This window comes from Sminthopsis crassicaudata, chromosome 5, assembly GCF_048593235.1.
Source record: "Sminthopsis crassicaudata isolate SCR6 chromosome 5, ASM4859323v1, whole genome shotgun sequence".
NCBI lineage: Eukaryota > Metazoa > Chordata > Mammalia > Dasyuromorphia > Dasyuridae > Sminthopsis > Sminthopsis crassicaudata.
In genome coordinates this window covers 211,029,446-211,047,650 of record NC_133621.1, presented here as the reverse complement: position 1 = coordinate 211,047,650, position 18,205 = coordinate 211,029,446, and the positions used below count along the sequence as shown (strand labels likewise).

Below are 18,205 nucleotides of genomic sequence, written 5' to 3'. Positions count from 1 at the left end.
TTTAAAGGAAATATTTTCAAAATTCATCAGTTTTCATTTAAAATAAACTAAATGTTAATAGGTATAATCCATAAACAAATGCTCTTTGGGGATATCTAAATAATTTTTAGGAGTTAAAGGAACCCTGAATTTAAAAGTTTGAAAACTCCTCTTCTAGGCCATTTTGACATACTCCATTCTGCATCGTCTTTCCCCCCATGCTCCAATCCTATTCTCAATTTGGCCCTTGCATCTTAAACTCTTCAGGGGAAAAGTTAAATTAATTTTTTGGAGCTCCCTCTATTCAAGCCCTATTTTAAGAGCTGGGACAAAGAGTTATCTGGCTTATGTGATCAAGATTAAAAGGTATTTCTCTTACAGAATTCTCCTTTAGTTGGAGCCCTTCCCCATTAGGAAGAGAGGATCTTCGCTTTGCAGATGAATTTCTGTTTGGAGTTGAAGTAATGACTCCCGGTTTCTTCTTCACAGATAGCACTTCACAACTGGCCTGGTCCTCATTGTGTGTGCTCTTTCCTGCATTGATCACTCTGAAAAAGGAGAAGAGAAAAGTCAGTTAGATAAACGATTTTACTAGAAGTTTATAGTCCCCCCAAATCAAGCACTCAATGTAGTTCCAATCTACCAAAATCTGCCCCTTTCCCCCAAAAAAGCAACAAAATACATGGAAGCACCCTTTCCTCTGCATTTTCCATGCAAATTAGGAGGTTGACATGATGAGCATCTGCTAAAAGAAATATTGGAAATACCTAAGAGATGAGGGTCAATAGCCCCAATTAATTTTAGTCTGAACTGGGGATACAATCATTCTTTTAAGGGTAACCTAGTAACTGAATTTTTTCCCCCAGTTATTACAAAATGGATAGTTTGGCTCAGGGCTTACTCTGTATCTAGTTTCTCCAAGTGATTAAAAATGAATTCTACTTTCTATACTGCACATCAGTAAAAGAGACCCTACTTAAAGACCCAGGTGAACATACAGCCATATATTATCACTTCTTTGCTGTGTATCACCCACAAGACTAAATAAAATTGGCATTTACTCTTTCCACAGTGCTTTCATATGACATTCATTCATTCACCATCATCTGGGACAATATTTACACTTTGCCGTGAGCCATTCTGTTTCAAATACTGGCACACTGATGCTGCCATTCTATAAGTATTCAATACTGAAATGGAGTTCAGTCTGGAAACTCAATATGAAAATGATCCCTCATTCCTCATTTGTCTTATTCTAAAATCAGCTCAGATTTAGATAATAAAGTGACACCAACAGTTAACCAAAGAAAAGGTACCCCTTCCTCAATAGAGATGGATACAGGGATAGAGGTGTAAGGTTTATGTAAGTTTAGAAAAAGATTTTGTGGGATTTTGGGGGGTTGCATTTAAATAGAAGTCCGTAAAAATACCAATTCAATACTGTATGTCTAATGCATAGTATATAATGTCTCAACAATTTGAGTTAACCATACAATGACTCCTCTTATAAGCATTAATTTGCTCCTAAAGCTGGGAGTTTTCCTTGGTATTTCTACAAAAGCAAAGCATCAGTACATTAGGATCAAGGTACAGTGTATCTTGACTTTAAAAGCTATAACTAGTTATATTTACTGTAATATTATGTTAAACATACCCTTGCCAAATAGGAAGTGATATTTAGAGACAGCATGGTTTTGTGGGATATGTGACAGGCAAGGGTTGGACTTTTTTGTTGTTTTTGTGCTAGCAAATCATCCTGGGAGGAGGCAGAAGTTCATCATAATATAAACTTCCTAACTAGAATTTGAAAAAACAATGTCACAATCCAGAGGTCCAGTCTAACTAGTGAAGTCTCCAATTCCCTCATCCCTAAAAAGAGAATAAAAATAGTCTGACCTCAATAGTGTTTCAGTCAGGATCAAATGAGATAACACGTGTACTTTGCAAACCTGAAACAGTGACGTAAATGTGCTCTCTACTGTTAGTGTATTATGGTAAGTAAAAAAGTCAAGGCAGCCTTGAGCTGCGCTAAGAGGCAAAGCATCCATTAATGGGAAAGTGACCTTCTTGCTGTAATCAGCCCGTGTCAGATCACATCTGGAATATTTTGTTCTGGAAGCTCATGAAACCATATAGATAAAATATTTTATACCATATACGACAATAAAAGCTCCAAAGCCAAATATGACCATAAGAAGAAGTCACATCTTAAGCAAACATGAGGAAAAAGAAAGATTCTTTCACTATGGAGGAAGACTAAACTTGAGGGGGGGAGGGGGAATCATAAAATGAGCAATTTTTATTGCAGCAAATTGAAAAGATTTTGTATAAACAAAATTAACAGAATTAGAAGGGAAAATTACTAAGGAAACAATTTTGGCAGCAAATTTCCTTGATAAAGCTGATATCTAAGATACAAAGGGAATTGATATAAATACTTAAAGACAAGAGCTATTCTCAAGCATCAAAGGTTATGAAAGTTTTTTTTTTTAAATGAAAGCCATCACACTATATTAAAAATACTCCAATTCACTAATAATAACAAGCTAAATGCAAACTGAAATGACTGGCAGAAAGGAAGTTCCGGAGGGATGGGGGGGAGGGGGGGAGGACAGGATACTAATTCATAGCTGATAGAGCAGTGAATTGGTCCAATCATTCTGGGAAACAATTTAAAATTATACCCCAAAGTCACTAAATTATTCATACCCTTTGACGCAGCTATGATACCATTAATAGGAATATACTACAAAGAAATGATAGATAGAAAGTACTTATATAAACAAAAATATTTTCAGCATCTTTTTCTGTTGTAGCAGAGATCCAGAAACAAATAGGTACCCCTCTATTAAGGAAACCATGGTACATTACTATATCATGTTATATCAAATGACAAAAGGCAAGGATTCAGGGAAACTTGAGAAGGTTTATATGAAGTCATAGAGAGAGAGAAATAAGCAAAATAAAAAATTATACAATGTCTACAATAACGGGAAACTAAAAGACTTGAATCCTAATCAACATAGTCCAATTTTGATTTAAGAAAAACTGATCATAAAAAGCATGCTTCCCATCTCTTGGCCGAAAAATAATATCCTAAAACTACAGGATAAGATATACATTTTCACATACACCAATGTGTTAAAATGTTTTATACTTATTACTACCACTTATTTGTTATGAGAGAGCTTTTATTTGGTTGGAGGAAGGAACTGGCTATTGACAGTGATAGCAAGAAAAATACCAATGAAACATTTAAAAAATCCAAAGAAAGAGAAATTACACATATAGGACAATTTTGAAACTAATTTTATTTTAATTTTATTTAAAATTTTAATACCTAGTTTAAAATTATACATCTTATAATTATAATGTTTTACATGATTATAGATCATGTAATTGAGACTGGATTGCTTACCATGATGGGAAAGGAAGGGAGAGGGAGGGATAGAATCTGAAAGTCAAAACTTAATTTTTAAATTAAGAATAGCTTATTTTCAAATAAAATTTACATTTACATGTAAATTGTTTTCTTTTTCATTTTTTTTCCTTTTTGATCAGATTTTTCTTGTGCAAGATATTTGTAGAAATATGAATAGAAGAAATGCACTTCTTTAACATAATGGATTACTTCCCATCTAGGGGAGGGGAGAAGGAGAAGAGGGAAAAATTTAGAACATAAGATTTTATAAGGGTGAATGCAGAAAAATATCTATGTATTATTTTGAAAACAAAAAAAACTTTAATAAAAAAAAAACATGCAAATATAATTTTCAAAATTCACTCTTACAAAACCTTGCATTTCAAATTTTTCTTCCTCCTTTCGCTTACCCCCTCCTTTAGGCAGCAAGTAATACAATGTATGTTAAATATGTGCAATTATTCTGTGTGTGTGTGTGTGTGTGTGTGTGTCCATCCATCCACATTTATCATGCTGCATCAAAAAAAAAAATCATCAAAAAGACAACAAAGTAAGAAAAAAAGCAAAGTGAAAATACTATGTTGTGATCCACCCTCAGTCCCCACAGTCCTCTCTCTGGGTGCAGATGGCTCTCTTCATCACAAGATCATTGGAACTGGTCTAAATCATCTCTTTGTTGAAGAGAGCCATGTCCATCAAAATTGATCATTATATAATCTTGTTGCTGCTGTGTATAATACATCTCCTGGTTCTGCTCATTTCACTCAGCATCAGTTCATGTTAAGTCTCTCCAGGCCTTTCTGAAATCATCCTGCTGGTCATTTCTTACAGAACAATAACATTCCATAACATTCATATACCACAATTTATTCAGCCATTCTCCAACTGATGGACATCTAGTTTCCAGTTCCTTGCCACTACAAAAAGAGTTGCCACAAACATTTTTATACATGCATTCTTTCCCCTTTTTTATCCTCTCTTTGGGGTACAAGTCCAGTAGACATTGTTAGATCAAGGGATATGCACAGTTTGATAACTTCTTGGGCATAAGAACTCAAAACTTTAAAAGAAAATGTTAAAAATTGTGTGATTGAGGAAAAATAAAATATTATTTAAAAATATGCATTCTAGAGACTCACAGTTCCATATATAAAATTCTTTTTTCTGTTCTTGGAATGCTGAAACATTTGTTCCTATTTATTACTTGTCAATTAAAAAAATTTTAATATAAAAGTTTGATATTAGTAAGTTAGAATATTTAGGAGAAGACAATCAAGAATTCCTGACATAATTTGAATCCTATGGAAAAAAATAGGAATATATAGTATGGAGAAGAGAAGAATTGGAGTGGGAAAGAGGTAATTAATATTTGGGTCATCCTTCAATAGTTTGAACAGGTTTTTTATTAATTTAAGGCAGCAAAACTTAGAACAATGAGAAAGCAAACTGCAAAGAATCATCCTTAGAATGAATGTAATTAAAAAAAAATGTTTAAACTTAGAACTGTCGCAAAGTAGAATGGACTGCCTAAAAGAGTAATTGCTTTCCCTTCTCTGAGCTCTTGAAACAAAGGCTCAATGACCACTTGTCAGTAGGCTGTAAAAGGAACTTTTATTCAGGTAGATGACTCCATCAATTATGATCTTAAGATCTTGCCCCACTAATTCAAAAATTCCTCCAGCAGAGAAGCTGATGACAACAGGTAAATGCTGATTTATTTCTCAATTAAATAAAAAGGAAAGACTCCATGGTAAAGCATAACAACACTGCACTGGAATACAGGCTATCCGGAATCCCCAAGTTACACCACAAATGACCTGTGGGACCCTGCTCTTCTACCTGGAAAATCCCCCATTTTAAAGTTAATTGATATGTATTAAACACTTACATGTGCCAGGTACGAAACTAAGCACAGGGGATAGAAAAAGAGGCAAAAGATATCTCCTGCCCTCCAAGAACTTACCATCTAATGGTTCTTTAAAAACATAGCCACCAAGTGGCTAAAAAAAATTATACATGAATAAAATATGATGGAATTACTGCACTCTCCAAAGATAAATATAAAGAATTTGGAGAAGCAAGATAGGAAGGATATGAACTGATTCATAGAGCAATAAGCAGAACTAGGATAAGAAAACATACAACAATGGAAATGGACTGAAAACCTCACCAAATTGAACCCTGTTTAATTATAATGACCACTTTGGCCCTGATGAGAATCAATCAACAAGCATTTAAGCAGCACCCACAGTAAACTGAATGCAGACTAAAGTAATGAAGTATCTGCTCTCTAGTAGCTCACATTTGACTGGGGGAAACAACATACATACATATAAAGTGATTAAAAACAAATGAAAAAAAAAAAAAAAAAGAAAAGAAAAGAAAATACAAGGTAATTTTAGGAGAGGTGAGGGGGGAGGGGAAGTATTAGCATATCTAGGAGGATCAGAAAAGGCCTAATGAACTTTGAAACAATACTAGGAATTCTAAGGGGCAGAGAGGAAGGAGGGAGCATCCCAGGCAAAGATCAATGATTCAGCAGACCTAATTCTTTGTAGTCCTGGAGTCAAGAAGACCTGAATTCAAATACTTCCTCACAAATGTATACTGGCTGTGTGATTCCTTAATTTTGTCAGTTCCAGGGTTGTACGATAGGAAGATATTTGTAAAGCATTTAGCAGGATGTCTAGCACATAATATACACTTAATAAAATCTTGTCTCTCTCTTTCCTCCTCCCTTCTTTCCTTCCTTCATTCCTTTCCTTCATTTCTTCTTCTGCCTTCTACTTTCTTTATACCTATTTTCTTTCCCTCCTATTTTCCCCTTTTCTTCCTTTACCCATCCTTTCCTTGCTTGCTTTGTCCCATCATTTCTTCCTTCCTTTTTCCCTCCCTCCCTTCTTCTTTCCTCAATCGCTTTCTTTCTTCATCCCTCCTTTCCTTCATTTCTTCTCCTGTCTTCTACTTTCTTCATTTATCCCTATTTTCCTTCCTTTCTATCTTTCCCTTTTCTTCCTTTACCCCTTCTTTCCTTACTTGCTTGGTCCTATTATTTCTCTCTTTCATCTCTCTCTTTCTTTTTCTTCCTTTCCACTCTCCCTCTCTCTCTTCCTTGCTTCCTGCCAGGCACAGGAGTATACTGTCTGAAGATGAGAAGGGGGACATTGTGTGAAGGATAACTAATAAACCAGTTTGCTGATGGTGATGGGGAATAACATGGGATATACCTAGGAAAAGAGGTTATGACTGTAGAGGGATACTTAAGAGCATAGGCAAAAGCTAGATATATTTGTTTAGGAGACCAGAGCACTCCACTTATTTACACACCTGAGAAGAGGTCTCTGGACTATCCAGCATCATAGGCAGATGCTGAGATTGTTCAGGAAAGGGATAATGGAGAGTGAACTTTCCTGCTGTCTTCTCCCTACCCCAAATCCTTCTGTCAGCAAACATTTCCCACAATTTCTCTACTTCTTTAATCTGTTTATAATTCCTAATTCTGCTTCATATAAAATTATGACCAGTCATAAGCACTATGATTCATGTCTGTTATTGTGAACTGAGGGATCTCAGTGGAAGAAGCCAGGGAATAACTCGGAATGCAAAACAACAAAGCCAGGCAGGGGGTTGGATCTTAGCCTAAACTTTAAAATACTATTTCTTCCAAATTGAAAAAAAAATTAGTTCAGAAATGTATCTTTTATACCAAGAAACTGATAAAGTGATATGAGGAGGTACAATCTGTTGATCAGTGATAACAGGGTTTCTAAAATAAATGGTAAGGTCCATACCAAACTACTTCTCAACCCCAAGGCTAAACCATAAAATTCAACACAGAGGTGCACATTAGATTACTCCACAGTTCTACCCTTAAACTATAAAATTAACATATCAGTGATATGAAGAACCAGATCTCTCTATCTTTTCCTATAAATCTGTCTTTTTGCTCCTGGTTCTTTGCTAAATACTTTTGGAACTTAAGCCCACTTGGTGTTACAATTAAATAAACTTTGCCCTTTGACTTGGAGATGAGCTCAAGCCTGCAAAATCTTTTGACACATCTGGCAACACAGGTCTGCAATCCCAACCTTTTGGGGTCTCCTTTTGAACCTCAACATTCTGAAATGTTAATATTTTCATCAGTTATGTGGTAGGTACTCAGGTGTTATTAGCAATTATGTGGCAGGTGACCAGGTGTTAATAAACATTCACCCAGCAGGGAAGTTCACTCCAGGTGCACATGGCAGGAGCTGTGATGGCTCCCAGGTATGTGTCTGGGCCTCTCCCTGTAGGGATTAAATAAATGCTTTCTCTTTGTACTTGATGATGTCTCTGATTAGTTAATTGAATTGGGAAGGGGGTCTTGCACCAGACTGTCCCACACACTTATAAAAAAAAATCTTTTTAATTTTCTTTGTCCTGAATTTTATCTTGTTAATCAGGGTGAAAGCCCAAAAGAATAATTTTTTTTTCTTTTACACTCAAAAAATCTGAGGCAGACAGAGTTTAATTTCTAAATGTGTTCCCTCTTTTTCATATTCAGTGAGGCTGCCTTTATAACAAAGAATACACAAAGAAATATAGGGGGGGGGGGGAAGAAACAATTATGCAAAATTAACCAGCACATCAACTGCCAGATATGTGAAATATTTTACACATATAACGTTTAAAGAAAGGAAAGTGCCTTTTTATGCAAGATGGGGAAAGTGCACATTTACACTTTAATTTCATCTTTATATCCTCAGCACTTAGTGAATGTGTGGCCTTTTATATATTTACATATTATATAAATGTAAACATAAGTATATGCACACACATACACTACATACTATATCTTCATATATATATATATATATATGTGTGTGTGTATAATATATATATATATATATTATACACACACACACACACACACTATTATTTCTAACCTGAAAACAGGGTTAAATCATCAATCAAAAATACCGAAAACCTCACCAATTGAACCTTGTCTCAACAGTCTGGGAAAGCGAAGGACTGGAACTACAAAAAAGGATTGTGTGTATTCAACTGAAAGAGAGATACAACAGAACAGGAAATCTCAGATTATATGATACATTATAGAATTTCTCACAGAGGACCAGCCTGTACGACAAGGCAAGGCTCTTCTCATTTCAATAGGGGGACAACAGCCTTTTTTTCCTGCTAAAAGGGCTCTGGGAGTAACTGAAAAAGTGATACCTACTAGAGAGATGCCTTTCCAGAGCAACAGGTTTTAAATGAATTTACCTTTGCTGGGGAAGGGAAGAAGCAAAGATTACTTTCACTCCATTTAGCAGCACAAAGTTTTACCCATAATAGGTACTTAAGTGTTGCTAAATTCAGTAAATTAAGTAACTTGTAAGTAAGTTGTTATTCAGTCTGGACTGAATTAAGGTGTGAGCCACCTTTATTTTATAGGGAACAAAATGGGAGAAGGAAGTTACAAAATCCACACAGTAAACAGCAGAGCCAAGTTCCGAATCCAGAATTTTTGACCCCAAAACCATTACCAAGATGGCATTTCTCTTTGTATTTTTTTCTTTTTTATTATTTTTATAATTATAACATTTTGTGACAGTACATATGCATAGGTAATTTTTTACAACATTATCCCTTGCACTCCCTTCTGTTCCGAATTTTCCCCTCCTTCCCTCCACCACTCCCCTAGATGGCCGGCAGTCCCATACATGTTAAATATGTTATAGTATAGCCTAGATACAATGTATATGTGCAGAACCGAAATTGTTGTTGTTGTTGCAAAGGAAGACTTGGATTCAGAAGGTAAAAATAACCTGGGACGAAAACAAAAATGCAAACAGTTCACATTCATTTCCCAGTGTTCCTTCTCTGGGTGTAGCTGATTCTATCCATCATTGATCAATTGGAACTGAATTAGATCTTCTCTATGTTGAAGATATCCATTTCCATCAGCATACATCCTCATACAGTATCGTTGTTGAAGTGTATAATGATCTCCTGGTTCTGCTCATTTCACTCAGCACCAGTTCATGCAAGTCTCTCCAGGCCTCTCTGTATTCCTCCTGTTGGTCATTTCTTACAGAGCAATAATATTCCATAACCTTCATAAACCATAATTTACCCAACCATTCTCCAATTGATGGGCATCCACTCATTTTCCAGTTTCTGGCCACTACAAAAAGAGCTGCCACAAACATTTTGGCACATACAGGTCCCTTTCTCATCTTTAGTATTTCCTTGGGATATAAGCCCAGTAGTGACACTGATAGATCAGAGGGTAGGACAGTTTGATAACTTTTTGGGCATAATTCCAGATTGCTCTCCAGAATGGCTGGATTCTTTCACAACTCCACCAAGCAGAATCTCTGGGGTTCTCTAAGTATACCATCATGTCATCTGCAAACAGTGACAGTTTGATTTCCTCATTTCCTACTCTAATTCCTTGAATCTCTTTCTCCACTCTTATTGCCGAGGCTAGCGTTTCTAGTACAATACTGAATAGTAATAGGGATAGTGGCCAACCTTGTTTCACTCCTGATCTTACTGGGAAAGGTTCCAGTTTATCTCCATTGCATGTTATGCTTACTGACGGTTGTAAATATATGCTCGTTATTATTTTAAGGAATAGTCCATTTATTCCTATACTCTCAAGCGTTTTTAGTAGGAATGGATATTGGATTTTATCAAATGCTTTTTCTACATCTATTGAGATAATCATATGGTTTTTATTAATTTGATTATTAATATGGTCAATTATACTAATAGTTTTCCTAATATTAAACCAGCCCTGCATTCCTAGTATAAATCCTACTTGATCATAGTGTATTATCCTGGGGATGATTTTCTGAAGTCTTTTTGCTAATATCTTATTTAAGATTTTAGCATCAATATTCATTAAGGAAACTGGTCTACAATTTTCTTTCTCAGTTTTTGATCTACCTGATTTAGGTATCAGTACCATGTCTGTGTCATAAAAGGAGTTTGGTAGGACTGCTTCATCCCCTATTTTTTCAAATAGTTTATATAACATTGGGGCTAATTGTTCTTTAAGTGTTTGGTAGGCAAAATTTCTGGTCTTTTAAATACATTCAGCTCAAATAGGAGGAACAAAACTCAAACATATTTCTCTAAATTTGATTTGCTTTACTTTATCCAAACAGTATTTCTTTGCTGAAAAGGGGATTTTATTTGTTTTGCCCAACATAAGTGAAGCAAATCCCTTGCTTTTTTTTTAAGCTTATTTTCAAAACATATGCATCAATAATTTTTCAACATTCACTCTTGCAAAATCTTGTGTTCCAATTTTTTCTCCCTCTTACCTCCTCCCACCTCCCCTAGATGGCAAGCAATCCAATATGTTAAACATGTGCAATTCTTCAAAACATATTTTCACAAATATCATGTTATGCAAGAAAAATCACATCAAAAAGGAAAAAAAGAGAAATAAAAAGCAAGCAACCAAGAACAAAAAATATACAAGTAAATCCCTTTGACATCTCCAGAGCAACAGGGCACTTTGGTGTGCTCACTTATCTTCAATTACATTTTTTATAAAACTTTCTGTAGCATAGGGATAGTTCTTTAGTTAACATCTGGACTTCTACTTCCCACCTGCTATTAACAAGGATTCCTTATGCTTCCATATCAATTACTGTTAGTACCACTGTGGGATAGATGAATAAGCAGGAGATTCCAAGCCAAGAATTTCAAACTCAACAGTAACTGTAACATCCACATTTCCAGCAAATTAAAAAAAACTTTACATGTTTGTGCCCTCCAGGTACTACATTTTTAGTGCACTGAAAACATCCATTTTAAATGAAAAGTTCTTAAATTGAAAAAGTGCATGCTCATTGATCATGGAGGTAATGGATAAACAAATTGCTGCACACAAATGTCAGAAATTTTTACTGTGAACATGATGAATGTAGGGAAGCATGAACTGATTCACGTGAACTGATGCAAAGTGAGGCATAGCCAGAAAAACAACATATACCAGGACTATCACAATATCGAATGTTGCAAAATTAAAAAAAAAAAAAAAAAATGCTTGGTTTCAGAGGAAATACAAGTTCCCTAACTCCCACACCTCTGAAGACAAAATGTGAAACACTGAATATAACATTAGACTTTTTCAATGTGGTAACTGGTTTTCCTGATTTTTCTTTTCTATTAAAAAAAAAATTCTTTGTTATAAAGCATGGCATGAGTTTTATGGGAAGGGAGAAGGATAGGGAGGGAGAATAGGACCAGAATTCCTTCCTACTCCCTCTAAAACATGTCAGGTTAGTTTTCCTCAACAAGGTGACAATACTTTCTCCTCAGAACTTAAATCGATCCAGGCGTACAAAGGCCTCTTTTGACATAGCTTCTGATAGCTTCAGACTATAATATAGTGACTTCCAGGTCACCAAGAGGAATAAAAAGGCCTATTCACAAAGAGTTGGACCCCTGGACACTTGGCTGATGTCCTAAAACCCAACATTCTATCAGGTCCTGCTGGCTAACATAATTTCCCTAAAGGGCAAAGGCAACTAATCCATCTAACCACAGAGGGAGATATCTTGATTTTTTTTTTTTTTTTTTTTTTTTTGGTTAGGGCTATACAGCTATACAGGTCACACAGGTAGGAAGTGTTAAATGTCTGATTTCAGATTTAGACTCAAGTTCTCCTGATTTCAGGGATGGTGCTCTATCCATTACTCCAACTAGCTGCCCCTCAATAAAAAAAAAAAAATTTTTAATCAATAAAAATCTATTTTAAAATAAATTAAAGGGAAAAATCCAATTTTTAGAACCAATTTCATCTATCTGCATAAAGAATCTATCATAACCACTACACACCTGTCAGACTGGCTAAGATGACAGGAAAAAAATAATGATGAATATTGGAGGGGATGCAGGAAAACTGGTTCACTGATGCATTGTTGGTGGAGTTGTGAAAGAATCTGGCCATTCTGGAAAGCAATTTGGAGCTATGCCCCAAAAATTATCAAAACTGTGCCCTTTGATCCAGCAGTGCTACTAGTGGGCTTATATCCCAAAGAGATTTTAAAGAAGGGAAAGGGACCTGTATGTGCAAGAATGTTTGTGGCAGCCCTCTTTGTAGTGGCCAGAAACTGGAAACTGAATGGATGTCCATCAATTGGAGAATGGCTGAATAAATTGTGGTATATGAATGTTATGGAATATTATTGTTCTGTAAGAAATGACCAGCAGGATGAATACAGAGAGGCTTGGAGAAACTTACATGAATTGATGCTAAGTGAAATGAGCAGAACCAGGAGATCATTATATACACTTCAATAATATTGTATGAGGATGTATTCTGATGGAAGTGGATATCTTCAACATAGAGAAGAGCTAATTCAGATCCAATTGATCAATGATGGACAGAATCAGCTACACCCAGAGAAGGAACACTGGGAAATGAGTATAAACTGTTTGCATTTTTGTTTTTCTTCCCAGGTTATTTTTACCTTCTGAATCCAATTCTCCCTGGGCAATAAGAGAACTGTTAGGTTCTGCACATATACATTGTATCTAGGATATACTGTAACATATTTAACAAGTATAAAACTGCCTGCCATCTAGGGGAAGGGGTGGAGGAAGGGAAGGGAAAAGTCGGAACAGAAGTGAGTGCAAGAGATAATGTTGTAAAAAATTACCCATGAATATGTATTGTCAATAAAAAGATATAATAAAAAATTTTTAAATAAAAAAGTATCTATCATAGCAAGAATGAAGATAAATTTCTGTATCAATGGAAATTCTAATATTGCAAATCAAGGAGAACCCGGTTCTGATCTTTGTCTCCTAAGTTAAGTAGCTATGACTTTAGGCAAGGTACTTCTCTCTGGGTCTCAGTTTCTTCTGTAAAATCTGTAAATAAGTAAACTAGCCTAATGATTTGCTCTAACATTCTTGGATGTGAGGATTCTGAACAATCAGTGCATACCTTCAGCTAGGGCCTGGATAAGAGTATGGCTGTTATTCTCATGAAATAAAAATTTAATTGAGATTTCAAGACAAACAGTGACTATGTCAACTGGATAGGACAGAAAATAAGTGCTAGAGGGATAGAAGAACAAGAGCTCTGAGTCAGATATGACAAGGGTGAAAATGGATACCTTTATCTGGTGAAGCCTCTCCTCCTCCTCCCCCAATTATCCAAATAATCAGAACTGTATGAGGACCTGGCTTGACATACCAGCAATCTTTTGCTATTACAGAATAAACCTAACTGTATGTGCAGAAAATCAACAACTCTGAAGCCAGTTAAGCTCATATACTTTGAGATAGACCCTGAGACACTTGATAGTCTTAGACCTTCAAAACACATCCTTATCTCCAGAGAGAGAATTATTGGTTATGGGACTCTAGGACACATCTTGCTTTATATGCTGGATCTTTACTGCCCTCTCCTAGGAAATGGGGACTATTTCCCACTTTTCTCTCCAATTCCCTGCCCTTTCATGCAGTTTATCGTTATTTACAAAACAGTATGAGAATTTTTGTCAACTGCTATTAAAAAAATCCATGACTATGTTTTTCTCCCAACGTACTGGTCTTATAACCTTGTCAAAAAAGACATATGTTGCTATTCAACAATGTCTGACTCTTGGTGACCCCTCTGATGCCACTGTCCACAGGGTTTTCTTGGCAATGATATTGAAGTAGCTTGCCATTTCCTTTCTCCAGTGGTTTAAGACAGAGGCTAAGTTACCCAGTAAGTGTCTGGGGCTGGATTTGAAGTGCAGTTTTCTTGATTCCAGGCCCACTGGACTCTTACTGAGCCACTTAGCTGGCTCTAGTTATAATGACTTTTAATACTTAATACTTCCTTATGTAATCTGATATATTCTAGAATTTTTTCCAGAAGATCTGAAGTTCAAAAAACCCATCTTTTGACAATGAAGACTATTTCCACGGTTTTTCAAAGATCAAAGATGATGGCAAGGCAATCATATTTATTAGTTCTTGCAGTAATTTGGGAAGCAGTTCACCCAGGCCAGATGGGTGATCAATTCGCCCAAGTATCCTCTTACAATACATTCATTTAAATTTCAATTCCCTAGTAAGTACTTAGGTTCCATCCTCTCCCACTAGGGAAAATCCTTCTCCTTTGGTCTACAAGAGGAAAGCAAAACAAGGTTTGAGTCATTTGGATCTTCTAAGTGTAAGTGTAAGTGTATCCCAACTCCAATGAATGTTGTCTAGTTGCCCTATATAAATGTTAGATCATCTTATTATCATTATATTATCCTCCATTAATTATGACATTAAGAAAAAATTTGGTACTAAGTAAGAAATAATGAGGTTGATTAATAGACAAAGTTAAACATACACAACAAATGAGCACAGTATCCCCTCAGTATTAGAGCAAACATGCACTAATTAACAAAAACTACTAGATAAATTAGAAAGCAGATTGGCAGAAACTAGATATAGACCAACATGTCATATCAAATAATAAGATACAGTCAAAATAGGTATATAAGAAGCAAATTAATGGAACATGGAAGAAATTACCAGACTTATGGATAGGATAAAAATTTATGATCAAATAAAACCAATGCAGTTTTAGAAGAAAAGTAGGAAACTGAGGGGGAAAAAAATCTCTGAAGCAAATTTCTCTGATAAAAGTCTCATTTCTCTCTCTAGTACACAGAATGTGTATATACACACTCTTACATATTATGTACACATATTAATATATACATATATACAGATTAATACACATAATTTATACATTTATACACACACAAATATATACATACATTCATACACATATTATATATATGCATATACATACACATATTAATGTATACATATATTACACATGGTCGGTTTATTTTATTATACATAATATATAAATTATTTATAAATCACTCATATAGAATATAATTATATATGTATAATATAATAACTTTATATAACACACACAAACACACACACACAGAGATAAAGGTAAAACTGTGTCAAATTAAGAAGTAAAAGAGTCATTCCACAATGGACATAAATGTGCAATTTTCAGAAAAAGAAATACAAACTACTAACAGTCATGAGAAAGTGCTCTAAATAACTAAGTAAAGAAATACAAATTTAAACAACTCTGAGGCACCATGTCATACCTGTTAGTTCAGCTAAGATGATTAAAAAATGGAAAATGATAAAAGCTAGTGGGGCTGTGAAAAAATAGGTACACTAATGAATTATTGGTGATGCTGCAAACTAATTCAACCATTTTAAAAAGTTTGCAACTGTTCCCATAAAGCTATTAAAATATGCATACCTTTTGTCCTTGAAATACCACTAGTAGATTTATATCCTAAAGAATTCAGAGAGAAAAAAAAAAAAAAAAAGGAACCAAATGTACAAAAATATTTATAGCAGCTCTTTGTGGAAGCAAAGAATTACAAATTGGGAGGGGAATAGTTGAATAAGTTATGCTAAATGAATGTGATGGAATACTAGTGTGATATAAGAAATTGTGAATATGTTTCAGAAAAGCCTGGGAAGATTTATATAAATGGATGCAGAATGAAGTAAGCAGAACCAGGAGAACAATCTATATAATATGCTAATGATAAAATCATGTTTGAAAAGACAACTAGGTATGATGTGGACTTTGAGCTTACTCTCTTCCCTTGAAGAAGTGCAACTGGCCAAGTACCATACTAACCTGTTACTTTTGTCAGTCTCCACTGTCTATCCCTCCAAAAAAAATGGGCATCTTTAAAGAACCTTTGAGATATTGATTTGACTATCTTTAGACAGATCTGGGACCTGGGCCAGGTGCATTCCATCCTGGCTCCTTTTTTTTTTTTTTTTTTAATTTTATTTTATAATTATAACATTTTTTGACAGTACATATGCATGGGTAATTTTTTTACAACATTATCCCTTGCACTTACTTCTATTCAGATTTTTTCCCTTCCTCCCCCAACCCCCTCCCCCAGATGGCAAGCAGTCTTATATATGTTAAATATGTTACAGTATATTCTAGATACAATATATGTGTGTAGAACCGAATTTTTTGTTGCACAGGAAGAATTGGATTCAGAAGGTAAAAATAACAGTTTACATTCATTTCCCAGTGTTCCTTTTCTGGATGTAGCTGGTTCTGTCCATCATTAATCAATTGGAATTGGATTAGCTCTTCTCTATGTTGAAGAAATCCACTTCCATCAGCATACATCCTCATACAGTATCGTTGTTGAAGTGTATAATGATCTTCTGGTTCTGCTCGTTTCACTCAGCATCAGTTGATGTAAGTCTCTCCAAGCCTCTCTGTATTTCTCCTGTTGGTCATTTCTTATAGAACAATAATATTCCATAACATTCATATACCATAGTTTACCCAACCATTCTCCAATTGATGGACATCCATTCATCTTCCAGCTTCTAGCCACTATGAAAAGGGCTGCCACAAACATTTTGGCACATACAGGACCCTTTCCATTCTCTAGTAGTTCCTTGGGGTATAAGCCCAGTAGTAGTATGGCTGGGTCAAAGGGTATGCACATTTTGATAACTTTTTGGGCATAATTCCAGATTGCTCTCCAGAATGGTTGGATTCTTTCACAACTCCACCAACAATGCATCAGTGTCCCAGTTTTCCCACAGCCCCTCCAACATTCATCGTTATTTGTTCCTGTCATCTTAGCCAATCTGACAGGTGTGTAATGATACCTCAGAGTTGTCTTAATTTGCATTTCTCTGATCAATAGTGATTTGGAACACTCTTTCATATGAGTGGAAATAGTTTTAATTTCATCATCTGAAAATTGTCTGTTCATATCCTTTGACATCCTGGCTCCTTTTGATCCCTCCCTGTGAGCTACCAAATTTTTCCCTAGTCCTTGCTCTCCCTCCCCCTGAGAAACCCTCAAGGTTATATTTTTTTCCTATTAAAAGCGTGCCCAGGATGAAGATCTTTGCTAAGTGCTTTTCAGAACCAAGCCCACTGTGATGTAGTATGGCCCTCTGCCCAGCCTCCCGTGTTTCCCCTTTAATGTTGTTTTCCTTACTATAGGTAACTCTGGTCAGACTGCGAAATCCCTCTATGGATTCAGCGTGCTGAATCAATGGCTCTCAGACCTCAGGGCGTATTCCTGTAAGAGAATCTTTTAAACTCCTTTCCTTGGTAACCCTATAGCTCCACCAAATCTATTTCATATTTGCCATTCCTGGTGTTTATTTTACCTCATTTTGTCTATAACCTCTTCTCCTAAATAAACCCATCTTCTGGCAAAGACAATGGCCATTGTGCATCTGTCACATGTAGGTGATCCTGGCAAGCCACTTAATCTCTTCCTCAGTTTCCTCAACTGTAAAATGAGGATAATAGTGCCTACTTTGCAGGGCTGTTGTGACGACTGAATGACATAATATTTGTAAAGTGTTTAGCATAAGTAGGTCCCTTCCCTACTTGGTAACTCTGACCAACACAAAGACCAAATGTTCCAAAGGACTCATGATCCAACAGGCTATCCTCTTTCAGATAGAGAGAGGATATACTCAAGAGTGCAAACTGAAGCACAAAGTCTTGTCTTCAACTTTCACAAGGGAAATTCCTAGGAAATAGCACAAAAGTAAAAAATCAGTAATGTTGATACACTGTACTTATGGAAAATAGGGAGTTAGATTCCTGCAACCACCAAAAAACTGTAATATTTTGCTAAAGATTGGCTAAAAATACTATTTCTAACCCAGTGTAGCCTAACCTTCACTAGTTGAGTGTTTGGGATGAAGACACATACTACCCAAATTGACTACTCAGAAATCACTCATAAAAAGCAGAATTTA

The 18,205-nt window shown here is 35.5% G+C and overlaps 1 protein-coding gene across 2 annotated transcripts in view; it reads right to left on the bottom strand.

Moving 5' to 3' along the window:
* PPM1H (protein phosphatase, Mg2+/Mn2+ dependent 1H) overlaps nt 1-18,205 on the bottom strand; it is a 304,307-nt gene that overhangs the window by 197,141 nt on the left and 88,961 nt on the right. For both annotated transcript variants that reach the window (XM_074269761.1, XM_074269760.1), the window contains exon 2: nt 359-527. In XM_074269761.1, the coding sequence (XP_074125862.1) occupies nt 359-527 (169 nt within the window). The remainder of the gene's footprint in view (nt 1-358; nt 528-18,205) is intronic.